Below are 26768 nucleotides of genomic sequence, written 5' to 3' on the forward strand. Positions count from 1 at the left end.
ATCCTAAAGCAAGTGGACAAAGAGTGGACAAAGTCTCAGAAGTGTATGAAGTTCACTCGGCAATTGGCATGTTTCCCAGACATTTATTTCAGCTGCATAATTCATGTATGATTACTGTCACTTACAGTAGGTTTGTTATTTCTGAGGTGAACCTATAACTGCAGTGGCTTTTTGGAAGACGACCAGTTCAGTAGTTTAACAATCCAACGGCAATAACATGTATTTTTTTTAATGATGTGTCAGTCTTTTTTTTAAAACCTTGAAGGTTTTATTGGTGTGTAGACTTTGTATAGAGTGTGAGCGTGCTTTGGTTGGTTTAATTAACATACAGGTGTAAAGTGATAGTTCTTAAGTAACAAATCTATTTTAGATCAATGCTTTGTTCAGTTTACAATTTATAATGAAAATAATAGCATTCTCTCCAGTCCTTTCAAACCAAAATTGGCTGAGCTTTATGTTGCATGAGTTCTGAAGTCTACCTACTTTGTTTTTAAAATGCTACATTCATCTTTGTTGTTGAGCACAGTTTAAAAACAGTGGAATAGTGTTTTGTGAATTGAATGGTGGAGTATATCAATGTTTTATTGATTATTTTTATTGCAATAAATAATAAGAGTTGAATAACAACAACTTGAAGGAAGCAGTGCAGTGGGATGAGAATGGATTTTAGTGGGATGAGAACGGATCTGGCCCGGGTAAATTGGAATCAAAGATTGGCAGGCAAAACTGTAGTGGAACAATGGGCTGCCTTTAAAGAGGAAATAGTTCGGGTACAGTCGAGGTGCATTCCCACTGGGGGAAAGGTAAGGCAACTAAAGTCAGAGCTCCCTGGATGACGAAAGAGATAGTAAGATGAAGCAGAAAAAGAGCGTTTATGACAGATGTCAGGTCGAGAATACATCTGAGAATGGGCTAAATAAAGAAAGCTCAGAGGAGAAGAGAAAAAGAAAATAAGAGGGGCAAAGCGAGGGTATGAGAATAGAATGGCAGCTAACATAAAAGGTAATCCAAAAGTCTTCTATAGGCATATGAATAGTAAACAGGTAGTAAGAGGAGGGGTGGGGCTGATTAGGGACCAAAAAGGAGACCTACGCATGGAGGCAAAGGGTATGGCTGAGGTACTAAATGAGTACTTTGCATCTGTCTTCACCAAGGAAGAAGATGCTGCCATAGACATAGTGAAGGAGGAGGTAGAGGAGATACTGGATGGGATAAAAATTGATAGACGAGGTACCAGAAAGACTGGCTGTACTTAAAGTCGATAAGTCACCAGGACCGGTTGGGATGCATCCTGGGACGCTGAGTGAAGTGAAAGAAGAAATCGCGGAGGTACTGGCCATAATCTTCCAATCGTCCTTAGATACGGGGGTGGTGCCAGAGGACTGGAGAACTGCAAATGTTACACCCTTGTTCAAAAAAGGGTGTAAAGATAAACCCAGCAACTACAGGCCAGTCAGTTTAACCTCACTAGTGGGGAAGCTTTTAGAAACAATAATCAGGGACAAAATAACAGTCAGTTGGGCAAGTGTGGATTAATTAAGGAAAGCCAGCATGGATTTGTTGAAGGCAAATCGTGTTTAACCAACTTGATCGAGTTTTTTGATGAGGTAACGGAGAGGGTTGATGCGGGCAATGCAGTTGATGTGGTGTACATGGATTTCCAAAAGGTGTTTGACAAAGTGCCACATAATAGGCTTGCCAGCAAAGTTGAAGCCTATGGAATAAAAGGGACAGTGGCTGCATGGATATGAAATTGGCTAAGTGACAGGAAACAGAGTAGTGGTGAACGGTTGTTTTTCGGACTGGAGGAAGGTATACAGTGGTGTTCCCTCGGGGTCGGTTCTAGGACCACTGCTTTTCTTGATGTATATTAATGATTTGGATGTGGCTGTACAGGGCACAATTTCAAAATTTGCAGACAACACAATACTTGGAAGTATAGTGAACAGTGAGAAAGATAGTGATAGACTTCAAGAGGACATAGACAGGCTGACAGAATGGGCGGACACGTGGCAGATGAAATTTAACGCAGAAAAATGCGAAGTGATACATTTTGGTAGAAAGAATGAAGAGAGGAAATATAAACTAAAGGGTACAATCCTAAAGGGGGTGCATGAACAGAGAGACCATGGGGTATATGTGCACAAATCGTTGAAGGTGGCAGGGCAGGTTGCGAAAGCAGTTAAAAAAGCTTACGGGATCCTGGGCTTCATGAATAGAGGTATAGAGTACAAAAGTGTGGAAATTATGATGAACCTTTATAAAACACTGGTTCGACCGCAACTGGAGTATTGTGTCCAATTCTGGGCACTGCACTTTAGGAAGGATGTGAAGGCCTTAGAGACGGTGCAGAAAAGATTTACGAGAATGATTCCAGGAATGAGGGACTTCAGTTACGTTGATAGACTAGAGAAACTGGGGTTGTTCTCCTTAGAGCAGAGAAGAGTGAGAGGAAATTTGATAGAGGTGTTCAAAATCATGAGTGGTCTGGACAGAGTAGATAGAGAGAAACTGTTCCCATTGGCAGAGGTGTCGAGAACCAGAGGACACAGATTTAAGGTGATTGGCAAAAGAACCAAAGGTGACATAAGGAAAAACTTTTACGCAGCGAGTGGTCATGATCTGGAATGCGCTGACTGAAAGGGTGGTGGAGGCAGACTCAATCACTGCTTTCAAAAGGGAGTTGGATAAGTACCTGAAAGAAAAAAAATTCCAGGGCTACGGGGAAAGGGCGGGGTGGTGGGACTAGCTGAAGTGCTCTTGCAAGGAGCCCACACTGGCTCGACGGGCTGAATGGCCTCTTTCCGTGCTGTAACCATTCTATGAAGTCTACCTACTTTGTTTTTAAAATGCTATGCTCATCTTTGTTGTTAAGCACAGTTTAAAAACAATGGAACAGTGTTTTGTGAACTGAATGGTGGAGTGTATAAATGTTTTATTGGTTTTAAATAAAATAAATGATAAGAGTTGAATAACAACAACTTGAAGGGAACAGTGCACTTTAACGGATGTCTTCAACTGGAAATAGTTGAAAATAGATAATTTTGTGATAATTTAATGTAGGAGACAAAATTCTGTATTAGTATACTGATAGTGGGCAATAAATATATAATACAGGAAACTTTGTGTTATCCGGAGGCTAAATGTCCGGCAAGCTCAAGCCACCGGCAAAAATCAGGAGCCGTTTTGTTAGATTTTTTTTCTTCTCGTGGCTTTTTTTTCCAACAGTCAGGCTCTGCAAAGCCTCTGTAGCTTAGCAACAGCTTCAGAGAGACGCTTCCAAGGTACGGGCCGACTGTTTAGAAGCTGTTGCTAAGCAACAGTGTTTGTTGTCAGATACGGAGATGAAAAGCTCCGTATGCTTCAACATTAACGCTGGTGTGTCCGGCAGTTTTGAGGGAGCGGCAACAGCTCGGTCCCGTCGGTGCCGGATAGCACAAAGTTTCCTGTATATATATTACAGTAAAACTATTCCATCTCTGACTTGGTATTTTGTTTAGGTAATCAATTTAATTCCCTACTCATTTGAAACATCCTTGGTGTTCAGAAATCAGTTAGACCACAATTGCTGCTTTATAGACACAATTTCTTGGCCTGTGAGCCATCTGTTCCATTGTGCAATTAGCAGATAAAACCAACAGGCAATTTTGTATGCTTTAGTTTTTCAGCTAAATGAAGCAGAAATAGCATGATTAAATACATTCTGTGTAGCCTTCTTTGCTGGAAATGGACATAATCCTAAGTAGTTCACTTTCGCACCTTCCTGTCACTTATCCTGTTGTATACCATCACCTTGATGGATTTACTTGTTGTAAATGTAGCACAAAGCTGGTGGTATAACACGTGCGTGCTTGAGGATGATGTAGTGTCCTCACTCCAGCTGCTTCCATCTGATTTTAACTGTTTTAATTTCTTGAGCTGGAGGCAGAGTTAGTCTATACGCAGTAACATTTTTGCAACAAACTCCTTTTTACAAAATGTTATGAATTAGGATTGCTATACTTTTTAAATCACTGGGGACTTGTGGAAAATATTGTTTGCTCATGGAAGGTGTGATTTTTTTTTTTACGGTTTAATTAGAAATAGGCTTCAAGACAGAAAGCAGCGAGATGGGGTAAAGGGTAGCTATTCAGAGTGGCAGAAGGTGGGAAGTGGTGTTCCGCAAGGATCAGTGCTGGGACCACTGCTGTTCACAATTTATATTAATGATTTAGACTTTGGAATCAAAAGCACAATTTCTAAATTTGCGGATGGGATAGTCAATACTGAGGACGACTGCAACAAATTACAAGAAGACATTAATAAACATGCCTATTGGATATATAATTGGCAAATGGAATTCAACACAGATAAATGTGGGGTATTACATTTTGGTAAGAAAAATAGGGAGGTCACATTACTTGGAAAATACGAATCTAAATGGGGTAGAAGAGCAAAGGGATCTTGGAGTACAAATACACAAATCACTGAAAGTAGTGACACAGGTTAAAAAGGCCATAAAAAAGCAAACCAAGCACTGGGGTTTATTTCTAGAGGGATAGAATTGAAAAGTAGTGATGTTATGCTAAACTTGTATTGACCTTGGTTAGACCACACTTGGAGTACTGTGTATAATTCTGGTCGCCACATAAGGATATAGAGGCACTGAAGAGGGTGCAAAAAAGATTTACAAGGATGATACCAGAAATGCGAGGGTATACCTATCAGGAAAGGATGAACAGGCTGGGTCTCTTTTTTTTTCCTCTTGAAAAGAGAAGGCTGAGGGGTGACCTAATAGAGGTCTTTAAAATTTTGAAAGATTTTGATAGAGTAGATACAGAGCGAGTGTTTCCACTTGTGGGGGAAGAGCAAAACTAGAAATCAAATAGGGAATTCTGAAGAAACTTCTTTACCCAGAGAGTGGTGAGAATGTGGAACTCGCTACCACAGGGAGTGGTTGAAGCGAATAGTATCGATGCATTTATGAGGGAGAAGGGATAGAGGCCTAGAAATTCATTATAGCCACTTTTGGGGCGGTAAAGTCGGGCAGCCGCTAAAGTTTGCGCCCGGCGCAAATTCGAGGCCACTTCCCCGATATTCATTAGCTTCGCCCTAAGAGTTTGCTCGAGCGCTAAAACTGGCGATGCACGGCTCTCTTTAGGCGCTAAGCCGGCGGCCCGGGCGCTAACACCGGAAGGTGGGCGCAGGGCAGGTGCAGCGAGCTGCTGATTGACGGCAGACACTCTGGCTCCGGTGAGCTCTTAAAGGGGGAGGGTGGATTTGGTTTTTTGAAAGGCCGAGACTGCTGTATTTGTGTTGTTGGGGAGGGCTTCTCTCCATCAGTTTGTTATGTGGTTCCTCCTCCTCCTCCTCCCCCCTCCATCTTTGTCTCTCACAAAGTGTTGCAAAACGGCTGCCTTTTCTACTGCAGGAGTGCCCTTTAATTTGCGCTCCCCGCGGCCCGCCTCGGCTGTGTACCGTTCCACTTCACAGTCGTTAGGGCTGCCCGGCGCACAATGGGGTGGCGCGAGTGAAGTTCCGGTTCCAGGCGCACAAAGGGTGTTGCACGACGAAATGACATCATGATCTGCGCACGCAGCAGGGCGCGCGCTAAGACTTTGCGCCGGCGCTAAAAGTCTACTGAAGTTGGGGCGAGGCGCAGATCGCGCTGCGCCCGGGCGCTAAGCGCCTAGCGCTCAAGATCTACTCCTCCTAAGGCGCTAATGGCTGGCGCGCCCAACTGAATTTCTAGGCCAGAGGGTTATGCTGATAGAGTTAGACGAGGATAGACGGGAGGAGGCTCGAGTGGAGCATAAATGCCAGCATGGACTGGTTGGGCCGAATGGCCTGTTTCTGTGCTGTACATCCTATAGTTAGGAGCCCTCCCTTGTTTCATCCTCCCCACACTCCCCCAAAAAATGGCCAACAAAGTTTTGATTGTGGGATATAGTGTTTTCACCAGTCTTGTTGGTTAAGATCTTAACCTTTTTTTTTCAGTTTGCTATGAACAATTTTCATACAGTAGGAAAGTTTTATGGTTCATAGAAGTCTCTCTCTAGACCGAGGAGATTTGATGGTTTGTAATAAATAATGTGAAATTGGACAATGTGAACTTGTGTTGAATTTTCTTTCCTTCCTGTTACAACAGGCAAAGAAGAAAGCTGCAACAGAGAAAAAAGCAGCACTGGAAGCCCTGAAGAAAGCTCAGCAAGAAGCAACCCAAAAAGCCAAGGATGAAGCTGTTCACACGGGCTCATTAGCTGTGGAGAAACAGGGAGTGCTGAAGAGGATGCTATCTTATGGTGGCACTACCGTTTCATCTGTCAAAGTGCATTATGACCATTTTGAAGCCGGTGCTGGCCAGGTAAAGATCACTTTGAAGCTTGAATTTAGTTGTTGGATTGTTTTTGTTGCATGCTGAGTAAAAAGACTCAAATGAGGAAGATTGTGTAGTTGTCTCTGAGTAGGCACCATTTTGAGTTGGTCTGGCAGCCATCACCACCTAAACTGAAGATGTTTCACTGTACTTCATGTGATAGCAAGTTCCATATTCTAACAACTCTGGGAGTTTCTCCTAAATTCCTCATTGGATTTATTAGTGACTATCTTATATTTATGACCTCTAGTTTTAGACTCCCCCTACAAGTGGAAACATCTTCTCCACATCGACTTTATCAAACCCTTTCATTACCTTAAAGAGCTCTATTAGATCACCCCCCACCCTCGGCCTTCTCTTTTCTAGAGAAAAGAGCCCAGTCTATTCAGTCTTTCCCGATAGTTATAACCTCTCAGTTCTGGTATCATCCTTGTAAATCTTTTTGGCACCTTCTCTCGTGTGTCTCAATCCTTTTTTTAATATGGAGACCAGAACTGTGCACAGTGCTCCAAGTGTGGTCTAACCAAGGTTCTATTTAAGTTTAACGTAACCTCTCTGCCTTACAATTCTATTCCTCTAGAAATGAAACCCCAGAGCTTTGTTTGCATTTTTTATGGCCTTGTTAACCTGCATTGCTACTTTTAATGATTTGTGAATCTGTACCCCTCGATCCCTTTGCTCCTCTATCCCATTTAGATTTATTTGCCCAGGAGTTTGTGGCCTTTTTACTCCTCTTATCAAAATGCACACTTCACACTTATCTACATTGAAATTAATTTTCCATTTACGTGTCCATTCTGTAAGTTTATTTACGTCTTGCATTTTATAAAGACAATGAAATATTGCTAGGATAAAATATTGATGCTAATTGCAAACGGCCTATTTTCAGAGATGGAAAGTAACACTGCCCAGGCAGGGAGTGAAATTTTCTATGCCTACTTTAAATGTTCAAACTATTTTCACCAACTGTAATAATAAAGGCAAAGCTTGAATTAGTGAGGATATTACTGTTTAGATTTCATGTTGTACCAGTAAAATTAGTTCTTAAATCTTGTGTATCTCAGGTCTAACCACTACTCGTCACACTTCATGAAGCAGATTTCCTATTGTGCAAACAGAGTGGTTCATTTTTTTTAAATTTCACTTACATTTATGTGCTACATTTTTTTCTCAGGTGTCTGTGGCTTATCGTGCGCTAGACTTCGAACCAAATAACTTCTTTGCCTTGGGTTCTCCTGTTGGTATGTTTCTCACAGTGCGTGGGCTGGAGAAGATTGATGAAAACTACCGACTACCAACCTGCAAGGGATTTTTCAATATTTATCATCCAGTAAGTCTAACTTATTGTGAGCTGGGTTTTAAGTGCCATTTTGTGACTTGCATTTATTTGATTCTTGAAGACAGATTGCAGTGTGATCTCTGCTATTTTATCACATTGTATTATTAATATCCTACATCCTTCAGATTTTTAAAATAGTGATGAATTAATTCTATTTAAAGGGAGCCCTAATGTTTATTGCACTGTTCAGTTGAAGATTTTTCTTTCTTAAACTCACCTAGCCTCTTTTTTGCACTGTTTACTGGTATAATTTTGATTATTCTTAAGCCAACAGCTAGATGCATCTTCTTCAGTGGTGTGTATGGGACAGGCAAATAAATCTTTATTGCTAAATGTTTGATTGCAAAGCTTTGTACTGTATTGATGTCTGACAAACACTAGAACAAAAATCAAGAACACTGATGGCATGCAACTGCAACTATCTATTGATGTGATTTTGTAATTTTCTTTTCCCACATTGTTCTTATTTATAGAAATCAGCATATGTTTGTTTTTCTTTATTCTGATCAGCATTTTGATCAGAATTTTCCCCCTAATATTTCCTATAGCATTATCCTGTCAGAAGGGTGGAACTAATTTCATGGAAAAAAAGATTTTAAATTTGGAAGGATTTAAAATATTTTTTTCTCTTTATCGAAGTAGAACGTTTAGAAAATCATATTCTTCTTTCAGAAAAAATCTCTATGCAGGTACACTATCCCTTATCCGAAAGCCTTGGGACCAGCTGAGTTTCGGTTTTCGGAATTTTTCGGATTTCAGAAGGTATTATAAGACTGGGAAATTTGTATTTAATATAAATTTTAAAAGTTCAGGCTACCTCTTGCGACTGTTCCGTGTCTCATTCCCCTTCCTGCTTCTCTGGAAAGCCGGATATCGGCTGACTCCTACTAAGCTGGCCCGCAAATCAGGTCGGGGGTCGGGTGGGGGAGCAAAGAATATCAGACGGGCCGCAGTTCAGGTCGGGGGGGAGAAAAGAATATCGGACGGGCCGCGGTTCGGGTCGGGTTTGGGGGGGAAAGAATATCGGACGGGTCGGTTTGGTGTCTTGTGAATAGAAGCCATTTGCTGGATTATAAAACTATATAAGTGGATTAGATTCCCAAGTCAGAGGTTCCGCACTTGGAACCTCAGCTTAGACTGACATTCAAGCTTCTCTGCTCTCGGCCAAGAAGTGATTTTCTCAGCTATGGCGAGATCTTCAGCCATAGAGAAGTCTATACATTCGAGCATCCCACTTTCCTAACAGAAGGTGGAAGTGTGTTTTATTAGGAATTATAAGTTTGGTGAACATTTTAATTTTCCTGTTAGTCAGGTGTGACAACATCATCTGTTCAGAAAGATTTACTCACCACCTTGAAAAGTCCCTGTGCAGGAATTTAGATTGATCAATGTAAGGTGTTGCATTCCAAAAGATCAGCTGGCTCATTGCTTACAGAAAGTGAAAATCTGTAGCTTGAAAAGTGAATCCAAATTTAAAACTTGGGCCTAGAAATTCGGTGGGGTTAGCGCCCAATTAGAGGCGTTAGAGGGCCTTGCGCCGGAATTATAGCCACGATCGAAATTGCGTTGGGCCCTACCATCGGCGTTAGCCGGTAGCGCTGCGCCGGCACCGATGACGTCATCGGTGTGCGCAGCGTCCCGGTTGCCGTGGTAACGCGGCCGGACGCCCAAATTCAGTTGCGGCCGCCTCGCCCGTGGCAGCCGCAACCAACGATTGTTCAACGGGATGTTGCAGCACGTAGCGCCGGCGCATTAAGGTGGAGCGGCGGCCGGCCGCTTTCCCGGCGGCCGCCTGCCCGCACCTCCCTCCCCGGACTCCTCCACCACCCCCCCGCGGCACTGATGTGTGTGGCCCGCGAGCCCGGCACTTCTCCGAGGTGCCGGGCTCATTTGTCGGGCGAATCGACCGGTCAGCGGTCGGCTGCAGGCAGCTCCTCCTTAACAGAAGGAGGAGGCCTGCAGTACCCCAGCCTGCCGCACCGCATCGGGTGCCGCAGCGGGGGATTAGCGCCGCAAACCTGCATTCAGCGCCCATAGCGAGGCGCTGAAACCCTCCATTAGCGCCCGCAGCCGTCTGGGCGCGGGGCAGCTGAATTTTTGGCGGGCGCAGCGGCAATTATCGCGGGTGCAAAATTTCGGGCGCAAAAGCCCTGGCGGAGGCAAACCTAATTTCTAGGCCTTGGTCTTTTTTCTGCATTGTGCTGCAAAATACACCTGCTGTTCACTGCATTGTTTTTAGCCTCTCAGATTTTAAAACAAAAGGAAAGAGCTGAACATGGATCCTGTCGTGATGTAGTAGGTAGCTGTAAAATAATTAATTCTTGCTCCATGGGGTGAGAGGTCACGAGTATTCTATTGAGTACATTAAAAGCAGTTTATAAACCACTGCGTAAGGAGTCTTTTTCTTTATTTCTCCTAAAGCTTGAGTATTGCCTTGTGTTTCAAATATAGGAATGCAAATGACCATGAATACTTGAAACAGTGGATTTTAATCCCAATTTCCATGGACTAATGTGAATAACTGCTATGGAGATTGCATACTGAAGGAGTATACAGTATAGGCACAGGCTCAATGGACCAGTCAGTCTTTCCCTGTCCATCATTTTGTATGTTCGTATTACAACAGTGACCACACATTGGCTGTAAAGTGCTTTGGGACGTCCTGAAGTCGTGAAAGGTGCTATATAAATGCAAGTTTTTCTTTCTTTATGTATATGATGCGTAGGCACACTCAGAATTTTAGTAAACACTAGCAGATCTCTCATGGAGCTGATCACAATAAGTCAGAGGATACACTGTTTTGTAAGGACAAGAACATTATATCCTGTGTTATTCTGATAAGGTGAAGAGATGTATACCTTAGGGTCTTCCTTTAAGGGCACAAGATCTTATTGATGAAAATAGGGGCACCCTGAGGTCAATTTGAGGCCAATTGATAGATTTCTGTATAGATTGACAGCTGTTTGCAAATCCCTGGATCCTCCACAAAGTCAGAAGAAGCCAGCAGGCAGCGTCAGTCTTTCTTTTTTCTTTTAATACACCTTTTTCAAAATGTGACACCAAAATTTGCAAGTGCGATACTTGTCTCCAAACTTTATCTTCTGTGTTGCTTATGGTAAGTCAGATGTTACGCCATTTTAGAACAACATGAAACGCATAAATGGGCCGTATTTTGCGACCCCTACGGGTGCGTACGAGATGTGTACGCACCTGTAGGGGCCGCGCAAGTGCCAGGTTTAGGCAGGCGAAGCACGTGCGCTAAAACCCGGCACTTGCGTTCTTGACAGATCCTCCGCATCCCCAGGAAAAGGGCCTCTGCGGCTGGAGAGTTGCATTATTTGCCCAACTTCCACCCGCTGAAAGGCCGTGGAATTCTTATGCCTGGTAAAAGCAGGCATAAGGCCTACTTTTACCAGCATAAGAGTTTTAAAAAGTAGAAAAATAATATTTTATCACTCACTTATACATTAAAAACCCTGTCCAATAAGGCAAGTTTATTTTTAGCCCCATTAAAACATTTTTTAAAAATTCAAAAAATTTAATTTTTGTTTAAAAATATTTAATTAAATGCCATTTTAATTAATTTTATATATGTAATTAAAAAAAAATTTTCATGTGTTGGTGTATTTTTTAAGTCATCCCCATTCATACTTATCCGTATGTACGGAACTGTCAAAAGTATGAATGGGGATCGTAGGCATCCGCCCGCGATCGCAAATTCCGGCCCAATGTATTATTATGCTTCTGTACTGGAGCAGTGTTTGAGATGGCCTGCCCCTTTGAAGGTGCACACAGTCAAATTTCTGTAATTCCTGAGGTTAATTATAGGTGAATTGTTATTGGTAAGTGTTTCTAAATCACAGAATCACAGAATCTACAGTGCAGATAGAGGCCATTTCGGCCCATCGAGCCTGCACCGACACATATCCCACCCTATCCCCGTAACTCCACGTATTTAATCCCCTAACACTAAGGGCCAATTTATCATAGCCAAATCAACCTAACCTGCACATCTTTGGACTGTGGGAGGAAACCGGAGCACCCGGAGGAAACCCACGCAGACACAGGGAGAATGTGCAAACTCCACACAGACAGTCGCCCGAGGCCAGATTCCAGATGTCTGAATCCAGATCAGAAAAAATCAGCATGAAATGACTGACTTTCTTTCTCTTGTTTTATCCATTAAAAAGCTTTCAGTTTAACATTTGAATTTCAGCAACAAGGCTAGCAGGCATAAAATATGTGAAATCTAGCTTTTGAAGCCTATCAGGACTAGTAAGAATGTGGAGATTGACGATGTACATTTTTATTTTCAATTTCCACAAGTTTTGTGCATTAGTAAATAACCAAATTGGAAACATGCCCTGGAAATTAAATTACTCAATTTGTTGAGTTGAAGGCCAGAGTTAGAGTATAAAGCTGCTGGAATTCTTGAGACTGAGATATTCAGTATTCTAATTGAGAATCTTTAAAGTTTAGATTGCTTTTCAGTTTAATGAGGGCATCCTGGTTTTCAGCTGCATAGTATAGATCTCAATAAAACTGCACTGCAAAAGGATTAAATGGGGCAAAATCTGCATAATGCTGAGTAGCCTTGTGTTGTCAGCCTTGTCATTCCAGGAAGAGGCAAATTTATGGGTTTGGACAAGGTGGAGGAACTTTAAAAGCTTTGGGTGTTGTGGAATCCTCTTTCAATTATAACATTGGCCCAGAAATTAGGTTCGGGGGCTTGCCACGCGTGCAAGCCCCCGATGTGCACTTACCCGGCGCGCTGACATTTCAATCCTGGCCCGCATTGCATTTCCTGTCACTGGCCCGCTTCAGGTCCTGCCGCGCTCTGCGTGCGTGACCCAGTGGCGTACTTAGTGCGATGAGCCGGCTGGGATCACGTGAGCACTGGGCAACCAATGGGAGGTTGCAAAAGTTCATTCATGAGTTTGATAGTAAGAACTGTCAAACTCATGAAAACTCCTGGCCCCAAAACACTACTTAAACTTGAAAGAAAATTTTAAAAAACATCGCACTACTTAAATAAACTATACATAATGTAAAAAACTATTTTAAACAATCATTTTAAATTTTGAAAAAAACTATTATATAAAAAATCGGGGCTAAAAATACACTTACCTTACTGTAAAGTCTTCAAAAAAAATGAACCTGTGGAAAATTTTTCTAATTTAACTTAATAGACCACTTACCTGTTAAAAGTAAGTACTTACGGCTGCTTTTTCCACGCGTAAAAACCGGAGCCTTTTCCCCACGGGCAACTCTTCCAAAAAAAAAAAGGGAAGTTCAGCGCGCACGCGCTACCTGAAACCTCGCACGCGTTTCGCCTCTTAACCCCTTGGGTCAGAGGAGAGGAAATGCCGGTTTTCCCCGCATGCGCTGTGCATGCTGAAAACCGGCAATTCCTCCGGGCCCACGCGTGAGTACCCCGTCCGTACTCACGCGTTGGGACAGGAATTACTGGCCCTACTGCTCTTCAAAGTGCGCTTGTTAAGTTTGGTAATGGAAGGAGTAGATTACTGCGATCCATTCTTGGCACTAGCAATGACTAGAAACTCCTTTGAACCTGAGGGCTGGAGGACATCAAATATTACCCCACTATTCAAAAAAGGAGTGAGGCCATTCCACCTAAAAAAAAATAAAAAAAATAAAAAAATAAAGCACTTGCATACTTCACACCTCTGCCCATCTGTTGCTCAAACTCTCTGTCACCAATGAACTCAGCTATTCTAATGCTGTCCCTGAAATGAGCTACCGACCACATATCCGTGGCATAACTAAGACCGCCTATTTCCACCTCTGTGATATCGCCTGTCTCCGCCCTTGCCTCAGCTGCTGAAACCCTCATCCATATCTTTGTTACCCATAGACTTGATTATTCCAACGCACTCCTTCTTGGCCTCCCAAGTTCTACCCTACGTAAACTTGAGGTCATCCAAAACTCGGCTGCCCATGTCCTAACTCGCACCAAGTCCCGTTCGCCCATCACCCCTGTGCTCGCTGACCTACACTGGCTCCTGGTTAAGCAGTGCCTCGATTTCCAAATTCTCATCCTTGTTTTCAAATCCCTCCAGGGCCTCGCCCCTCCCTATTTCTAATCTCCTCCAACCCCACAACCTCCCAAGATACCTGTGCTCCTCTAATTCTACCCTCTTGAGCATCCCTGATTATAATCGCTCAATCATTGGTGGCCGTGCCTTCTGTTGCCTAGGCCCTCCGCTCTGGAATTACCTCCCTAAACCTCTCCGCCTCTCTACCTCTTTCCTCTGTTAAGATGCTCCTTAAAACCTACCTCTTTGACCAAGCTTTTGGTCATCTGCCCTAATTTCTCCTTATGTGACTCGGTGTCAAATTTTTTGTCTTTATAATACTCCTGTGAAGCACCTTGGGACATTTTACTATGTTAAAGGCACTATATAAATACAAGTTGTTGTTGTTGTCCTGGCCAGTCTCCCATCCTCCAATCTCTGTGAACTTCAGCTCATCCAAAAATCTGCTGTCCATCTCTATGCTACACCACATTCTATTTGCCCATCATCCCTTTCCATGCTGACTTACTTTGGCTCCCAGTCCTACAATCCATCCAATATAAAATTCTCATCCTTGTGTTTAAATCCCTTCATGATCTCACCCCTCCCTATCTCTGTAACCTCCTCTGTCCCTACACCCACCCCCGCCACCGCCAGAACTCTTCACTCCTCCGACACTGGTCTGTTATCCATCTGCATCCCATCCCCTCGCCCCACCCCTCCCTAAACCCCTCCGCCGCTCCACCTTTAAGATTCCTTTTAAAATCCACCTCTGACCGAGCTTTTGGTCACCGCCGCCCCCCCCTAATAACTCCTCCTTTGGTTTGACTTTTTTTTGATGATGCCTCTGTGAAGTGCTTTAGGATGTATTTCTAAGTTAAAAGTGCTATATAAATGCAAGTAGTAATAATGGTGGCTGTAGCTGTAGTACAGTAGTAGAAGTAATTGTTTTCATGGATTTTGAATCAATAAATTATGCTGCCAACATTCGTTGAGGGCTTAATAGGTGAGAGCTGTCCAGTGGATGCGTCACAAACTTGGATTTAAAAAATAAAGCTAGATGGATATCTGGCTGGGAGTGAGATTGAAGGTTATAAGGATAGTAAGTGTAAACTGATATGATTAAACCTGTGCTGCCCCGTATGGGGAGGGGGTTGCTGCACATGAAAGGCTGCAGACCAAAGTTACATCATGGAACTGTGAGGGTAGCCCGGTGTTCTGAACTTTTTTGCCTACAACAGTGATGCCAGTTCAAAAAAAAAAGTGCGTAATTGGCTGTGAAGCACTTTAGGACGTCCTGAAGATGTGAAAGACGCTGAATAAATTGAAGGTCTCGTCTTTTTTTCTATTTGATGGCTTTAAGGATCAGGGTGAATTTATACTCAACTCTCTCAGGAAATTAAACTCTTGTATCTTGTGCTTCCTTATCTTCATGGCTCACATGAAGTATTGATTCCTTTTTGAAGGAATTAATTGATGCATCAGTTCCTTTTGCTGGAAATCTGTTGCACATGTCCACTACTCTGGGGTGGAATAAAGTTTCTTCTAACCTTGATGCTTGTTACTTTTCAAACCTGTATCCACTAGTTCTGTGCTCAGTGTCGAGATTAGATTTTAAGCCTTACCCGAGAGGGATGGAAGGAGAACCATAAATCACCAACAGTGTGCGACAGAATTGTTGTCATTTAGAATCCTTAATTAAACATAATTTCAGATTTAATCACAGCCTATCTCCTGAACAATGGACAAACAACAAAGGATTCAATGTATAATGTCGTTTCATATATCCAAGTTAGAAAACTACTTCTGTTTTAAATGGTGCATTCTTTTTTCAATTCTTTGCTGTTTATCTTAATTGATAAAAATTCAGCAAACCTCAAAGTGACAGTTTTTACTTAACCGCAATGTAGTGTTACATGACTATCCTTGCAACTCTCAAATTCAGTGTACTGCCAGCTCCTGGACAGGTTTTGTTCATTCTATCTATTCCTCTGGTACTTGCTCCTCCTTCAAGCACCTTTTCCACCCTCTCACCTCCTTTAAAATCCTCATTGTCTAATGCCACCTTGCATGGGTGTTGTGCCAATTCATTCTATGTGAAGCACTTTGAGACATTTCCGATGGATGCGATGAGTATTACAAAATTACAACCTATTTACAGCACAGAAACAGGACATTCGGCCCAACAGGTTCATGCCAGAGTTTGCTCCACACGAGCCTCCTCCCACCCTTCGTCTAACCCCATCAACATATCCTTTTATTCCTTTCTCCCTCATGTGCTTATCTAGCTTCCCCTTAAATGCATCTATGCTATTTGCCTCAACTACTCCTTGTGACAGCAAGTTTCACAATCTAACCACTCTCTGGGTAAAGACATTTCTCCTGAATTTCTCATTAGATTTATTAGTGACTATCTTCTATTTATTACCCTCTAGTTCTGGTATCACCCACAATCAGAAGCATCTTCTCTGTCTACCCTGTCAAACCCTTTCATTATCTTAAAGACCTCGATCAGTTATGTAAATGTATTATTTTCTTTATTCTTTCAATTGTATGTGAATGCTTCCTGGCTTTGCAGAGTAACTGTGCCGCAGTAGAAATGATCCTGCCCGTTTCTAGAGCGAATCCATATAAATTATTTCAGCAAAACAAAACCTAATAGAGTCATATGGCACAGAAGGAGGCCCTTCGGCCCATCGAAATCCCAATTTTTGATCGACTTGCTTAAAAAAAAAAATCTCTATTTTGCATAACAAATTTCCATTTGATTTCTGACATTTTAACAAAATAGGAAAAATGTATTAAATTTATAAGTTTTTTTTTAGGTTAATACATGACTAGTTGCTTTTCACACTATATACATCAGCTTATTTTCAAAAATTCAGTAGTGAAATCGTAATCCTCATTTGCATCACGTTTTTAAAACCACATTTGTTCAGTCCAATTTAATATCGCAATTCCACAATAGTAGTCAATACTGCTATTGATGATAATGATGGTGTTGCAACACTGTAGTGGCACTTTGGAGCAGTCACATAGCCATATAGACACATTTGGATGACCTTTATCAATTGAAAATCATTTGTGTTATGTTATCTGATTTTTTTTTTTTAACTCTCTTGCTCCGAGCATTGACATTTTTTTAAATCTAAAAGAAGCAACTTACCTATAAATGTGTCTTACTGATAGAATGATAGGACCTGGTTTGGTGTGCATGAGAAAAGTTCAATGAAAACCCACTGATCTAATTGTTGATATGACTTGATTCCATTTCCAGGCTGAATGCATTATTGATTGTATTACTTCCAACAAAATACTCCCAAGTCTGCTCCAATGTGGTTGCAAAATGCCATCACCCTTACTTACCAACTTGACACTGTAAAACCTGAAAATGATTAAATCCTCCCTAATGGCTTTGTGGGTAAATACAGCATATACCGAGTCCTGCAGATCAAGAAGGTTTCAATTCGTTTTGTGCTGAATTAGCTGATTTCAACCAGGATAGTGGTGAAGATGCTGTGATTGGCCACATCCCTAGTGAGGGGAGGAATAAACCACAGCTCCAGATCCCGATTGCTGTCCCGTAACTTTAGCTCAGGGGTGACCAGCCTTTCAAAGTTGACCTGGCAGAATAAAAATGATATACTGTTAAAGAGCCATAAATTTTTAATATAGTGTATTGGTAAGCTCACTGGTACACTCATCTTTAACTATGAGTATACGACACGCACAATTTTGAAGACTTAGCCCATCAATGTGACTTTTGACATGCTTCGTTTTCAACTGTTAGCTTGAAATCTGGATTGTACCCATTCTTTCTCTCGTCTGCTCTCTCTCTTATTCCCTCCTGTCTTAATCAGCCCCATTCTTTCTTTTTCTATTTCATATTCCTCTCAAGCCCTCTTTCATTCATTTTCTCCTAGTCTGACATTTCTTCTTTACCTGCTTCTCACAGAAAAATGTCCTCCCTGTCTCTCACCCCTCTTCCCCTCTTGTTTCCTCTGCCCTGCTTCATCTCTTTATTTCATTCCCTCTCTCCCTGGTCTATCTATTTTACTCTTTTTCTCCCTCTTTCCAATTTTTGCAGATGAGGAATGCAGCAAAAAGTTTTGAAGTCAATCACATCCACCAAAGCCCATGGCAGCAGATTTAAAAATCTTGAGTGATCAAAATCACAACATAGAGAGTGGAATTTAATGCACAACATTTTACTGAACATTGAAGTTCAATAGCTATACATTGGCTATTATTAAAATAAATCTTGCATATTTACTAAGCCTCCCTCCAGAAAACAGTGGAGTAGAGTTTTGGGTGTAATTAGGAAATTGGACGTAATTAGGAAATTGCGCCCAAAATGCACTTGAAATTGCACTGGTTAGGTTACAGTTCAAGTTTCTGCTAAAATCATTTGCATAATCACAAATTTAACACCTTCCATGAACCAGCGCAATCGGTTAGCGTAATAGAGCGTAATGGTTTTTTTTTTCTTTCCATTGAAAAATATTAATTGATGAATTAAAGAGTAACCTGGTACAGTTTTATTAATACAGCTGAAAATGGATTTATCACAAAAAATAAGCGTTTTTAAGGGTGCCCAGTCCTCCACCTGTAAGTAACCTGATGTAAAATTACTTTAAAAAATATTATTACTACTGGGCATAAATACTACCCCACAATATTTAAAAGAAATTTGCAAAGAGTTTACCTTGCTACAACTTACAAGCGATTCATGAAATTTTGTCTACATAATCTAACATTAACCATAGAAGTTTACAGCACTGGAAGAAAGAACGTACATTTGTATAGCATCTTTCATGACCTCAAGACATCCCAAAGCACTTCACAGCCGATGAAGTGTAGTCACTGTTGTAACGTAGGAAAATGCGGCAACCAATGTGCACACAGCAAGGTCCTACAAACAACAAGGTGGTAAATGACCAGATAATCTGTTTTAATGATGTTGGTTGAGGGCTATATGTTGGCCAGGACACCAGGAGAACTCCCCCGCTACTCTTCGACTAGTGGCATGTGATCTTTTACATCCACCTGAAAGAGCTTACTGAGCCTCAGTTTAACATCGCAACCAAAAGATGACTCCTCTGACAGTGCTGCACTCCCTCAGCACTACATTGAAATAGCAGACTACTTTATGTGCTCGTGTCTGGTGTGCGACTTGAACCCAGGACCTTCTGACTCCGAGGCGAGAGTGCTACCACTGAGCCAAGGGTCTTCCTTGGGGTCTTAGACCTGAAATGTCAACTGACTGACATCCTTTTCTCCACAGATGCTGCCTGACCTGAGTATAGTTAGCTTTTTCTGTCTTTTGTTTTTAGATTTCCAGCATCTGAAATATTTTGCTTTTTTTATTTAAACAAGTTTATTGGTATGCTTTTTAAAAATTATATGTTGGTATTCTGAAAGCTTCGAGTAGTTGGGCTCAGTTTTGTAAAATTTAGATGGACTGCTCTGAAATTACTAATGACTCCATTAACTGTAAAGCTATTGACAACTGGTAATAAATATGTTAGTTGATGATTTTATATTTTGGAGTTGCATTAATATATTCTAATTAAGTTTGAATTCAGTATGTAGTAATGGACCAGCAAGTGTAAGAATGTTAATGACATTCTCGCAGTGCTTCTCCAGGGGTCCCATTGATGCGTGACTTTGTCTGTCTTGGGCACTAATTGTCCCTGGGGAATTCTCCTCTGTATTGATGGAATAATTCCTGCTTACAACTTTTTCCAGAGAATATTTTAGGTCCTCTTTTTTATTTTATTTGTGAAAACTTAGTATTTAAAAATAGTAGGATTGGATATTGTCCTGATGGCTCTAAGTCTATGTAGTGAGCTGCTGCACATAAAGACTAGGGAGGTCCCAGGTTTGATCCCAAGTCTCTACTGATTTAACTGATTTCAGCTAGGGCAGGGGTAGGGGCACTACAATTGACCTCAGTTTCCCTAAGTTGGGGGGGGTGCAGACATGGGGAGGAACTTGATCGGGAATTTGCATTCCTAATTGCTAATCAGGAATTCCTAATTTTCATTCTGGTAAGCTATGTTGTAGGTGCATGTGTGTGAATGTTGGACAAGGTCAGAATCTAGCTAGGCTTTGATGCTCCCATGTAATGAAATAGCCTGCCAATACGTGTTCAGACTCACGAGCGAATTACAGTCACTTGGGCGAGGTACAGTTGGGCAATTGGCGCCCTTGGAACCAGACCAGAACAAGGAGTCATCACTCTGAGAGAAGAGGAGAAAATGTAAAAATAAAACAGAATAGACATTGTCTTTAGCATCGGATTGATTTTAAAAATGATACAAAATTAAACTGCTGTGTGGTGTATACAAAATGATGCAGAATAATACCCATTCAGCTGTTTGTCTTATGTGGCTGCAGTCCATTGCAGTATTCACATTTTTTAGGTTTCATTAAAAATACAATAAAATTGAGATTTTCTATAATTAAATGTTATTTACTGTTAAGAAATTAATAGCTTAAAGAAAGACTTGCATTTATATAACACATTTCACGACCACCAGACGTCCCAAAGCGCTTTACAGCCAATGAAGTACCTTTTGAAGTGTAGTCACTGTTGTAATGTAGGAAACTATGCAGCCAATTTGTGCACAGCAAGCTCCCACAAACAGCAATGTGATACTGACCAGGCAATCTGTTTTAATGATGTTGATTGAGGGATAAATGTTGGCCAGGACACCGGGGATAACTCCCCTGCTCTTCTTCGAAATAGTGCCGTGGGATCTTTTACATCCACCTGAGAAAGCAGACGGGCTCTTTGTTACTGTCTCATCCGAAAGATGGCACCTCTGGCAGTGCAGCACTTCCTCAGCACTGCACTGGAGTGTCAGCCTAGAATTTTGTGCTCAAATCTCTGGAGTGGGACTTGAACCCACAACCTTCTGACTCCGAGGCGAGAGTGCTACCCACTGAGCCACAGCTGACACTTGACATTTAATGGATCATAATTCAGATTTTGTTTGTAAACCATGCCATCTCTCCACCTCCTCCCTTCATAAATTGATCAGGACCGATTTCACATTTATGTTTGCAATATTTTTTCTTAACGCCTATGGTACTTGGTGGTTAAGCCTAGTTTGCTGTGTTTGAAGTAGAAAATTGTATTTGCTATGTTCAGTTATATCCTGTGTTTACTTGGGCTGTATCATTAACTTCTTCAACCTGTGTCATTCATTGGCATTTTGAGGGTCTGACTGCTTTTACAAGAGACATAGATACACATGTACTTAACAAATCCTCAAATGCCCTTCAAGAAAGTACTTTGATGTTGCAGTTGCTGCAGTCCATTTCATGGAAAGTAAGATAGTGTAGCTGATGGCGTTTTAGTGCTGGTGTTTAGTGTTGACATTTCAAGATGCTGATAGACTGATTTTTCTTTGCTGTGTAACTCTGAGAAGGTGGAATTAGGTCTCTCTTGTTTGCTAGGTACAGTATCATTGCATTTTGGTGATGCAGTTGTGATGTTCCCAAAAGTTGGATCAACTAGAAGTTGTAAATGAGGTATACAGAAACTAACACCCAACAGATGTAGTGTCTGGTAGCACAGGTAGTACTGGTCACTAGTAACTGTAACAGTAATTTGTTGTGTTTTGGATAGCACTATAATGCATGAGCACTGTAATTTAATGATTAAACAATTCACTGAGGGCCAGATACAGAAGGAAGTGGGGTCAGAGGGACCAATTACACTTTTCCTATATGTAGCCAGGACTCGGTTGCGAATGGAAGCAGCTTCAGGCAGAATGCTAGCGCACGTGCTGGATAGCAGGCAGCACTAAGAGGGGCTGAAAAACTCAAGCATACCCAAATCTTATACAGGAAACGCTTTGGTATCCAGCACCGACGGGACCGGGATGGTGCCGGTTGATTAAAAATTCCTGATGACGGAGAGGGTTATCTACCAAGGCTATTTTTAACAAACAAAAATAAAAAAAATCAAGAAATGTGCAGTATACAGTAATTGGGTACTCACCTACAGAATGTTGTGTTAAATGGATGGTGGAAGATGCTTGATTAAGTACAGTCCTGCCAGTTGAGGTTAATCCATAACTCTTTAATTATTTAACAATGGTGGATCGGAAGAGACTACCGGCAGCGCGGGAGAGTCAGACTCCTGTTATTGAGGTGTTCGGACTTCCGACAGTGCCAAGAAGCCGAGTAGTGGCAGTTTGGAGAACTACCCCCACTGACTAACTTGGCCACCATGGGAGACTCTGACTCGGCAACATTTCCGGTTATTGAGGTGTTGTTTTTGGAGTATGAATTTTGCCGGTTAATAGAGAATTCTGGATATTTAGGTGCCGTTTAAATGAGTTTCCTGTAGTAAGTTATCACAAATGCCTAATAACAGCCCAATTCATGATTCCATGGTATAATTGGGGATAAGGGGCTTGACTGAAACTCCTCATCAAATTTGGGTCATTTAAACACTGATGTGGTGGTAAATGCAGGACTGGAACAGATCCTGGTTAGGACAATGTAGTGATTTGATAATATATTATGTGGGGGGAAAAAATTATTGGAACATTATGTAAAAGAGCCTGTATTTTATTGGAACAAAAGAGAGAGAACTTGGAAGAATGAATCTTGTTTCTCCAACCAGCCAAGCATTGGCATTGACAACTCCTGAAAGAGTTAAGACAGATCGTGAATTATTGAGTTAGTCTTTTTCTCAGAGGAGTCTATGGCAGTGATCATGAGAGACCAAACATGCCACATGGATGAATCGAAAGATTAGTGGTAGGCCAGAATATTGGACCTAATGCCCTGCATCCAAGGGTCTTAAATTAAGTGGCTACAGAGATAGTGGATGCATTGGTTGTAATCTTCCAAAATTCCCTTGACTCTGGAAAAGTCCCTGCGGATTGGAAAACCGCAAAAAAGGAGGGAGACAGAAAGCAGGAAACTATAGGCCAGTTAGCCTAACATCTGTCATTGGCAAAATGCTCGAAACCATTATGAAGGAAGTAGTAGCAGGACATTTAGAAAATCATAATACAATCAAACAGAGTCAACATGGTTTTATGAAAGGGAAATCGTGTTTGACAAATCTATTAGAGTTCTTTGAGGAGGTAACGAGCAGGGTGGATAAAGGAGAACCAGTAGATGTAGTGGAAAATGTGAAGTTATCCATTTTGGTAGGAAGAATAGCAAAGAAAAATATTATTTAAATGGAGAAAGACTACAGAATGCGGCGGTACAGAGGGATTTCGGTGTCTTCGTACATGAAACACTAAAAGCTAACATGCAGGTGCAGCAAGTAATTAGGAAGGCAAAATGAATGTTGGCCTTTATTTCAAGGGGGATAGAGTATAAAAGAAGGGAGTCTTATTACAACTGTATAGGGCGCTGGTGAGACCACACCTGGAGTACTGCGGACAGTTTTGGTCCCCTTGTTTAAGGAGGGATATACTTGCATTGGAGGCAATTCCGAGAAGGTTCACGAGGTTGATTCCGGGGATGGAAGGGTTGTCTTATGAGGAAAGGTTGAGTAGGTTGGGCCTATACTCATTGGAGTTTAGAAGAATGAGAGGTGATCTTATTGAAACACACAAGATTCTGAGGGGGTTGGACGGGGTAGATGCTAAGAGGATGTTTCCCCTCGCAGGGGAATCTAGAACGAGGGGGCATAGTCTCAATAAGGGATCGATGAGGAGGAATTTCTTCTCTGAGGGTCGTGAATCTTTGGAATTCTTTACCCCCAGAGATATGTGGAGGCTGGGTCATTGAATATATTCAAGGCTGAGATAGACAGATTTTTGAGCAACAGGGGAGTCGAGGGCTATGGGGTGTGGGCAGGAAAGTGGAGTTGAGGCCAAAATCGGATCAGCCATGATCTCATTAAATGGCGGAGCAGGCTCAAGGGGCCGAATGGCCTGCTCCTGCTCATATTTCTTTGGATACAATATGCCTATTAAGAAAAATCAGTATTAACAGGGGATGGCTAACTACAATAGAAATGATACTGCTTTTGGATGAAGTACCCTAGAATACAGTATGCTGCGAGCCCAATTGGCACTGGTCAAAGAATGTGGATTTTGCAAGATTCAGTTGTACATTGTGCCCCTCACCATTGATTTCTCAGATTCTGAGGAGGGAGAGGAGAATGGAAGCCATGCAACCTCACACCCGTGACTCTCGGCACTTTTTTTGCAGACTTGAAGTTGGGTCTTTTCTTGTCATGCTGCAACTTGGGCCATTCTTGCGGCCTTCAGCTTTCACCTGGAAAGATATTGGTCAGTTTGTCTCTTATTGGTTTGCCATCAATTAAACCGAACTGTCACTGGCTAGGGTAAAAATCCTTTTTTACTTCATCTTTGAATGAAACATCAAAAAAGGATCCACTCAGATCAGTTAGTAAGAGTTCCATGTTCTTTAAAGTCCTGAAGTAATGATCTAGTTTGACTTTTCTGAATCTGCTCTTCGGCCTACTTAACTGCAAAAAAAAATGCTGGCAGCCTAGCAAGCTGTACTTTAATTTCTTTAAGTCCTTCCTGATGCAGTTAATCTGATTTATCAGCCTGTCATGTTCTCAAATTTTTAATGGTCATTCTATTGAGACCCATCATATCCATAAAGCTCTGTTAATCCCCTACCCTCCAGGTACGAGATTGGGAATACAACTAATGTTTTGTTAAGTAATTGAAAACTATTATGAGGACAAAAAACATAATTTGTGCCCTACTGTTTTGCTTTCCTCAATATTTCCAATTTCCCAGCCTTAAGATAGTACAAGGATTTTTTTTTTAATTACAGGACTTAAACAAAAACTGTTTCATTTATATATTTGGAACAGTTGTTTTATGACTATGGTGTAACATCCAATTTTATTTTAACATTGCAGTGATGAAAACAAAGCTTGCACCAGCTCGCCCTGTGCTGCAGAATGCAGGCAGTATTTATCTCTGGTTTTTGTACTCACTTTTTATTTCTAGCATATTTATAGAAGATTTAGGGAGCACAAGTAGGCAATAACATTGTGCAATCTGGCAAAGTTTGAGGAGCGTGTATGAGTTCCATTGGCGGGTGAGGCATCATATGTTGTCAGCAAAGAAAATGATTTGTCCTGGAAATTGGTCAGTTTGTCTTGCAGGCTGTACATGCTTTTCTCACTGCTGTTTGTGGGACTTTGCTGTGTGCAAATTGGCTGCCACATTTCCTACATTATAACGGTGACTACACTTCAAAAGTACTTTGTTTGCTGTAAAATCAGCTAAGAAATTATATTGAATTTGTTTATATTGTATTTACATTGAATTCACCCTGTAGAGAGGTGCATTTTGTATTTTTAAAATCAGTTTAACTGCTACTCTAAAATGAATCTTTGCTTATTTTTGCAGCTGGATCCTGTGGCATATAGGATAGAGCCCATGATTCTCCCTGACCTGGGTCTAAAACCAGTTCTTGTTCCACATCACAAAGGCAGAAAGAGACTACATCTTGGTAAGCCAGTTCTTTTTGCATCTATTGCACCAGATCCTGCAAATTTAATCCAGTACTTAAAATTAACTACATATATTTGAACATAAATGTTGAGGTGTGAAATCAAATCAAAATATAACTTGCAAATGTCATATAAAAATGTACCTTTTTCTAGAAAGTGAATTTTACATGTATAAATGCTTACATATTTCACAAATATATTCACCAAAGTGATTCATTATAACAACTATAGGCTTTAATTTTCATAATGGATTGCAGAGTAATATATGATTTATTTTTCCTGTCATGGATTTCTTCTCTTTGAAGTGTGAATGTACCATATCCACCAGGATTTCTCTCAATGTGAGGAAAAATATATTGTCTCAGACCAATTCATAATTTTCTGAACTACAGTAATTGCCTTGATTAAATTTGGAGCAAAACTGCAGTGGTTGCAGTCTTCTAAACTATCTATATACATGTACATGCATTTTGTATGTCACACTTAGGTGTCACAATTTTCTATTGTAAAACTTGTGCCACCTCTGCTCCTAATTATCTTAAATTTACTTCAAAGGGGCAGCATGTAGATGAGGAACAAGAGGTGACCAAGGATAGATTCTTGGGGGACTCCAGAGGGGCAGGAAGAAAATCTGTTGCAGGTACTCTGGCTCCAGTTAAATGGGTAAAAGCGAAATTAAAGGAAGGCAGTCCCACTGAACTGAGCAATGGAGGAGATGCGTTTGAAGAGGATTGTGTAGTTGATCGTGTCAAAAGCTGCTCGGTGGTCAGGATGGACCAGAGGGATAGTGTACCACAGTCACAGAAGATATGATATCTTCACTTTGATTAGGGCTGTTTAAGTTCTGTGGCAGGGGCAGAAACCAGATTGGGGAGATTCAAACATAGCGTTGTGGGAAAGATGGGCACAGATTTGGGAGCCATTGGAGAGGAATAAGTGATTGGAGGTAGGGTGGTAGTTGACAAGGATCGAGGGTGGGGTTGTTTTTGAGGAGGGGATTTTAAGAGAGGGGGACAGGAGGGAACCATTTACATTTACAACCAAAAAACAATTGGTGTATCTACGGGGATCTCTTTAAAGCTTCAATTTTAAATTGTTTCACAACAGATGCCCCCGGAACAGTGCAGCATCCAACACATCAGGAGCAATGCCATGGATGATCCATAGTTGTTAACGATGGTGAAATTAGCGCGTAGCTCCTGTCTGTTATATTCCAGTGTGGCTGGCTGGATAATATTCAAATGTGTCCCACCTTAACTCAAATTTATTCTACTCGATTGGCTGATGTACAAATGTATTTATTATGATTGACTTATATGCAAATTACACAAGGAAAATCAATTCACTCAATAATTTTGAAACATTTTTCAGCTGCCATTTCCCCCCCTTGGCTTGGTAAAAATGCCAAGCACAGAAGTGTTACATCTTTCAGAATGACATAAAATTTGCCTATAAAATTCTATTTTGTTGTCTTGGGCTTCCTGAAAAGTGTGGGCTTGAGGTTGCTATTTTTCCCCAAGCTAGCTGAAGGGAGTTGCCTTCAATTCCCAGGATATC

The 26768-nt window shown here is 41.3% G+C and overlaps 1 protein-coding gene across 2 annotated transcripts in view; it reads left to right on the forward strand.

Moving 5' to 3' along the window:
* The window catches only part of sec23ip (SEC23 interacting protein), a 124807-nt gene that overhangs the window by 53237 nt on the left and 44802 nt on the right, over nucleotides 1–26768 (forward strand). For both annotated transcript variants that reach the window (XM_085994547.1, XM_085994548.1), the window contains exons 13-15: nucleotides 6128–6343; nucleotides 7530–7685; nucleotides 25108–25210. In XM_085994547.1, the coding sequence (XP_085850673.1) occupies nucleotides 6128–6343; nucleotides 7530–7685; nucleotides 25108–25210 (475 nt within the window). The remainder of the gene's footprint in view (nucleotides 1–6127; nucleotides 6344–7529; nucleotides 7686–25107; nucleotides 25211–26768) is intronic.

Source organism: Somniosus microcephalus, chromosome 8, assembly GCF_052327205.1.
Source record: "Somniosus microcephalus isolate GS21.2 chromosome 8, FLI_Smic_1.0, whole genome shotgun sequence".
Taxonomy (NCBI): domain Eukaryota; kingdom Metazoa; phylum Chordata; class Chondrichthyes; order Squaliformes; family Somniosidae; genus Somniosus; species Somniosus microcephalus.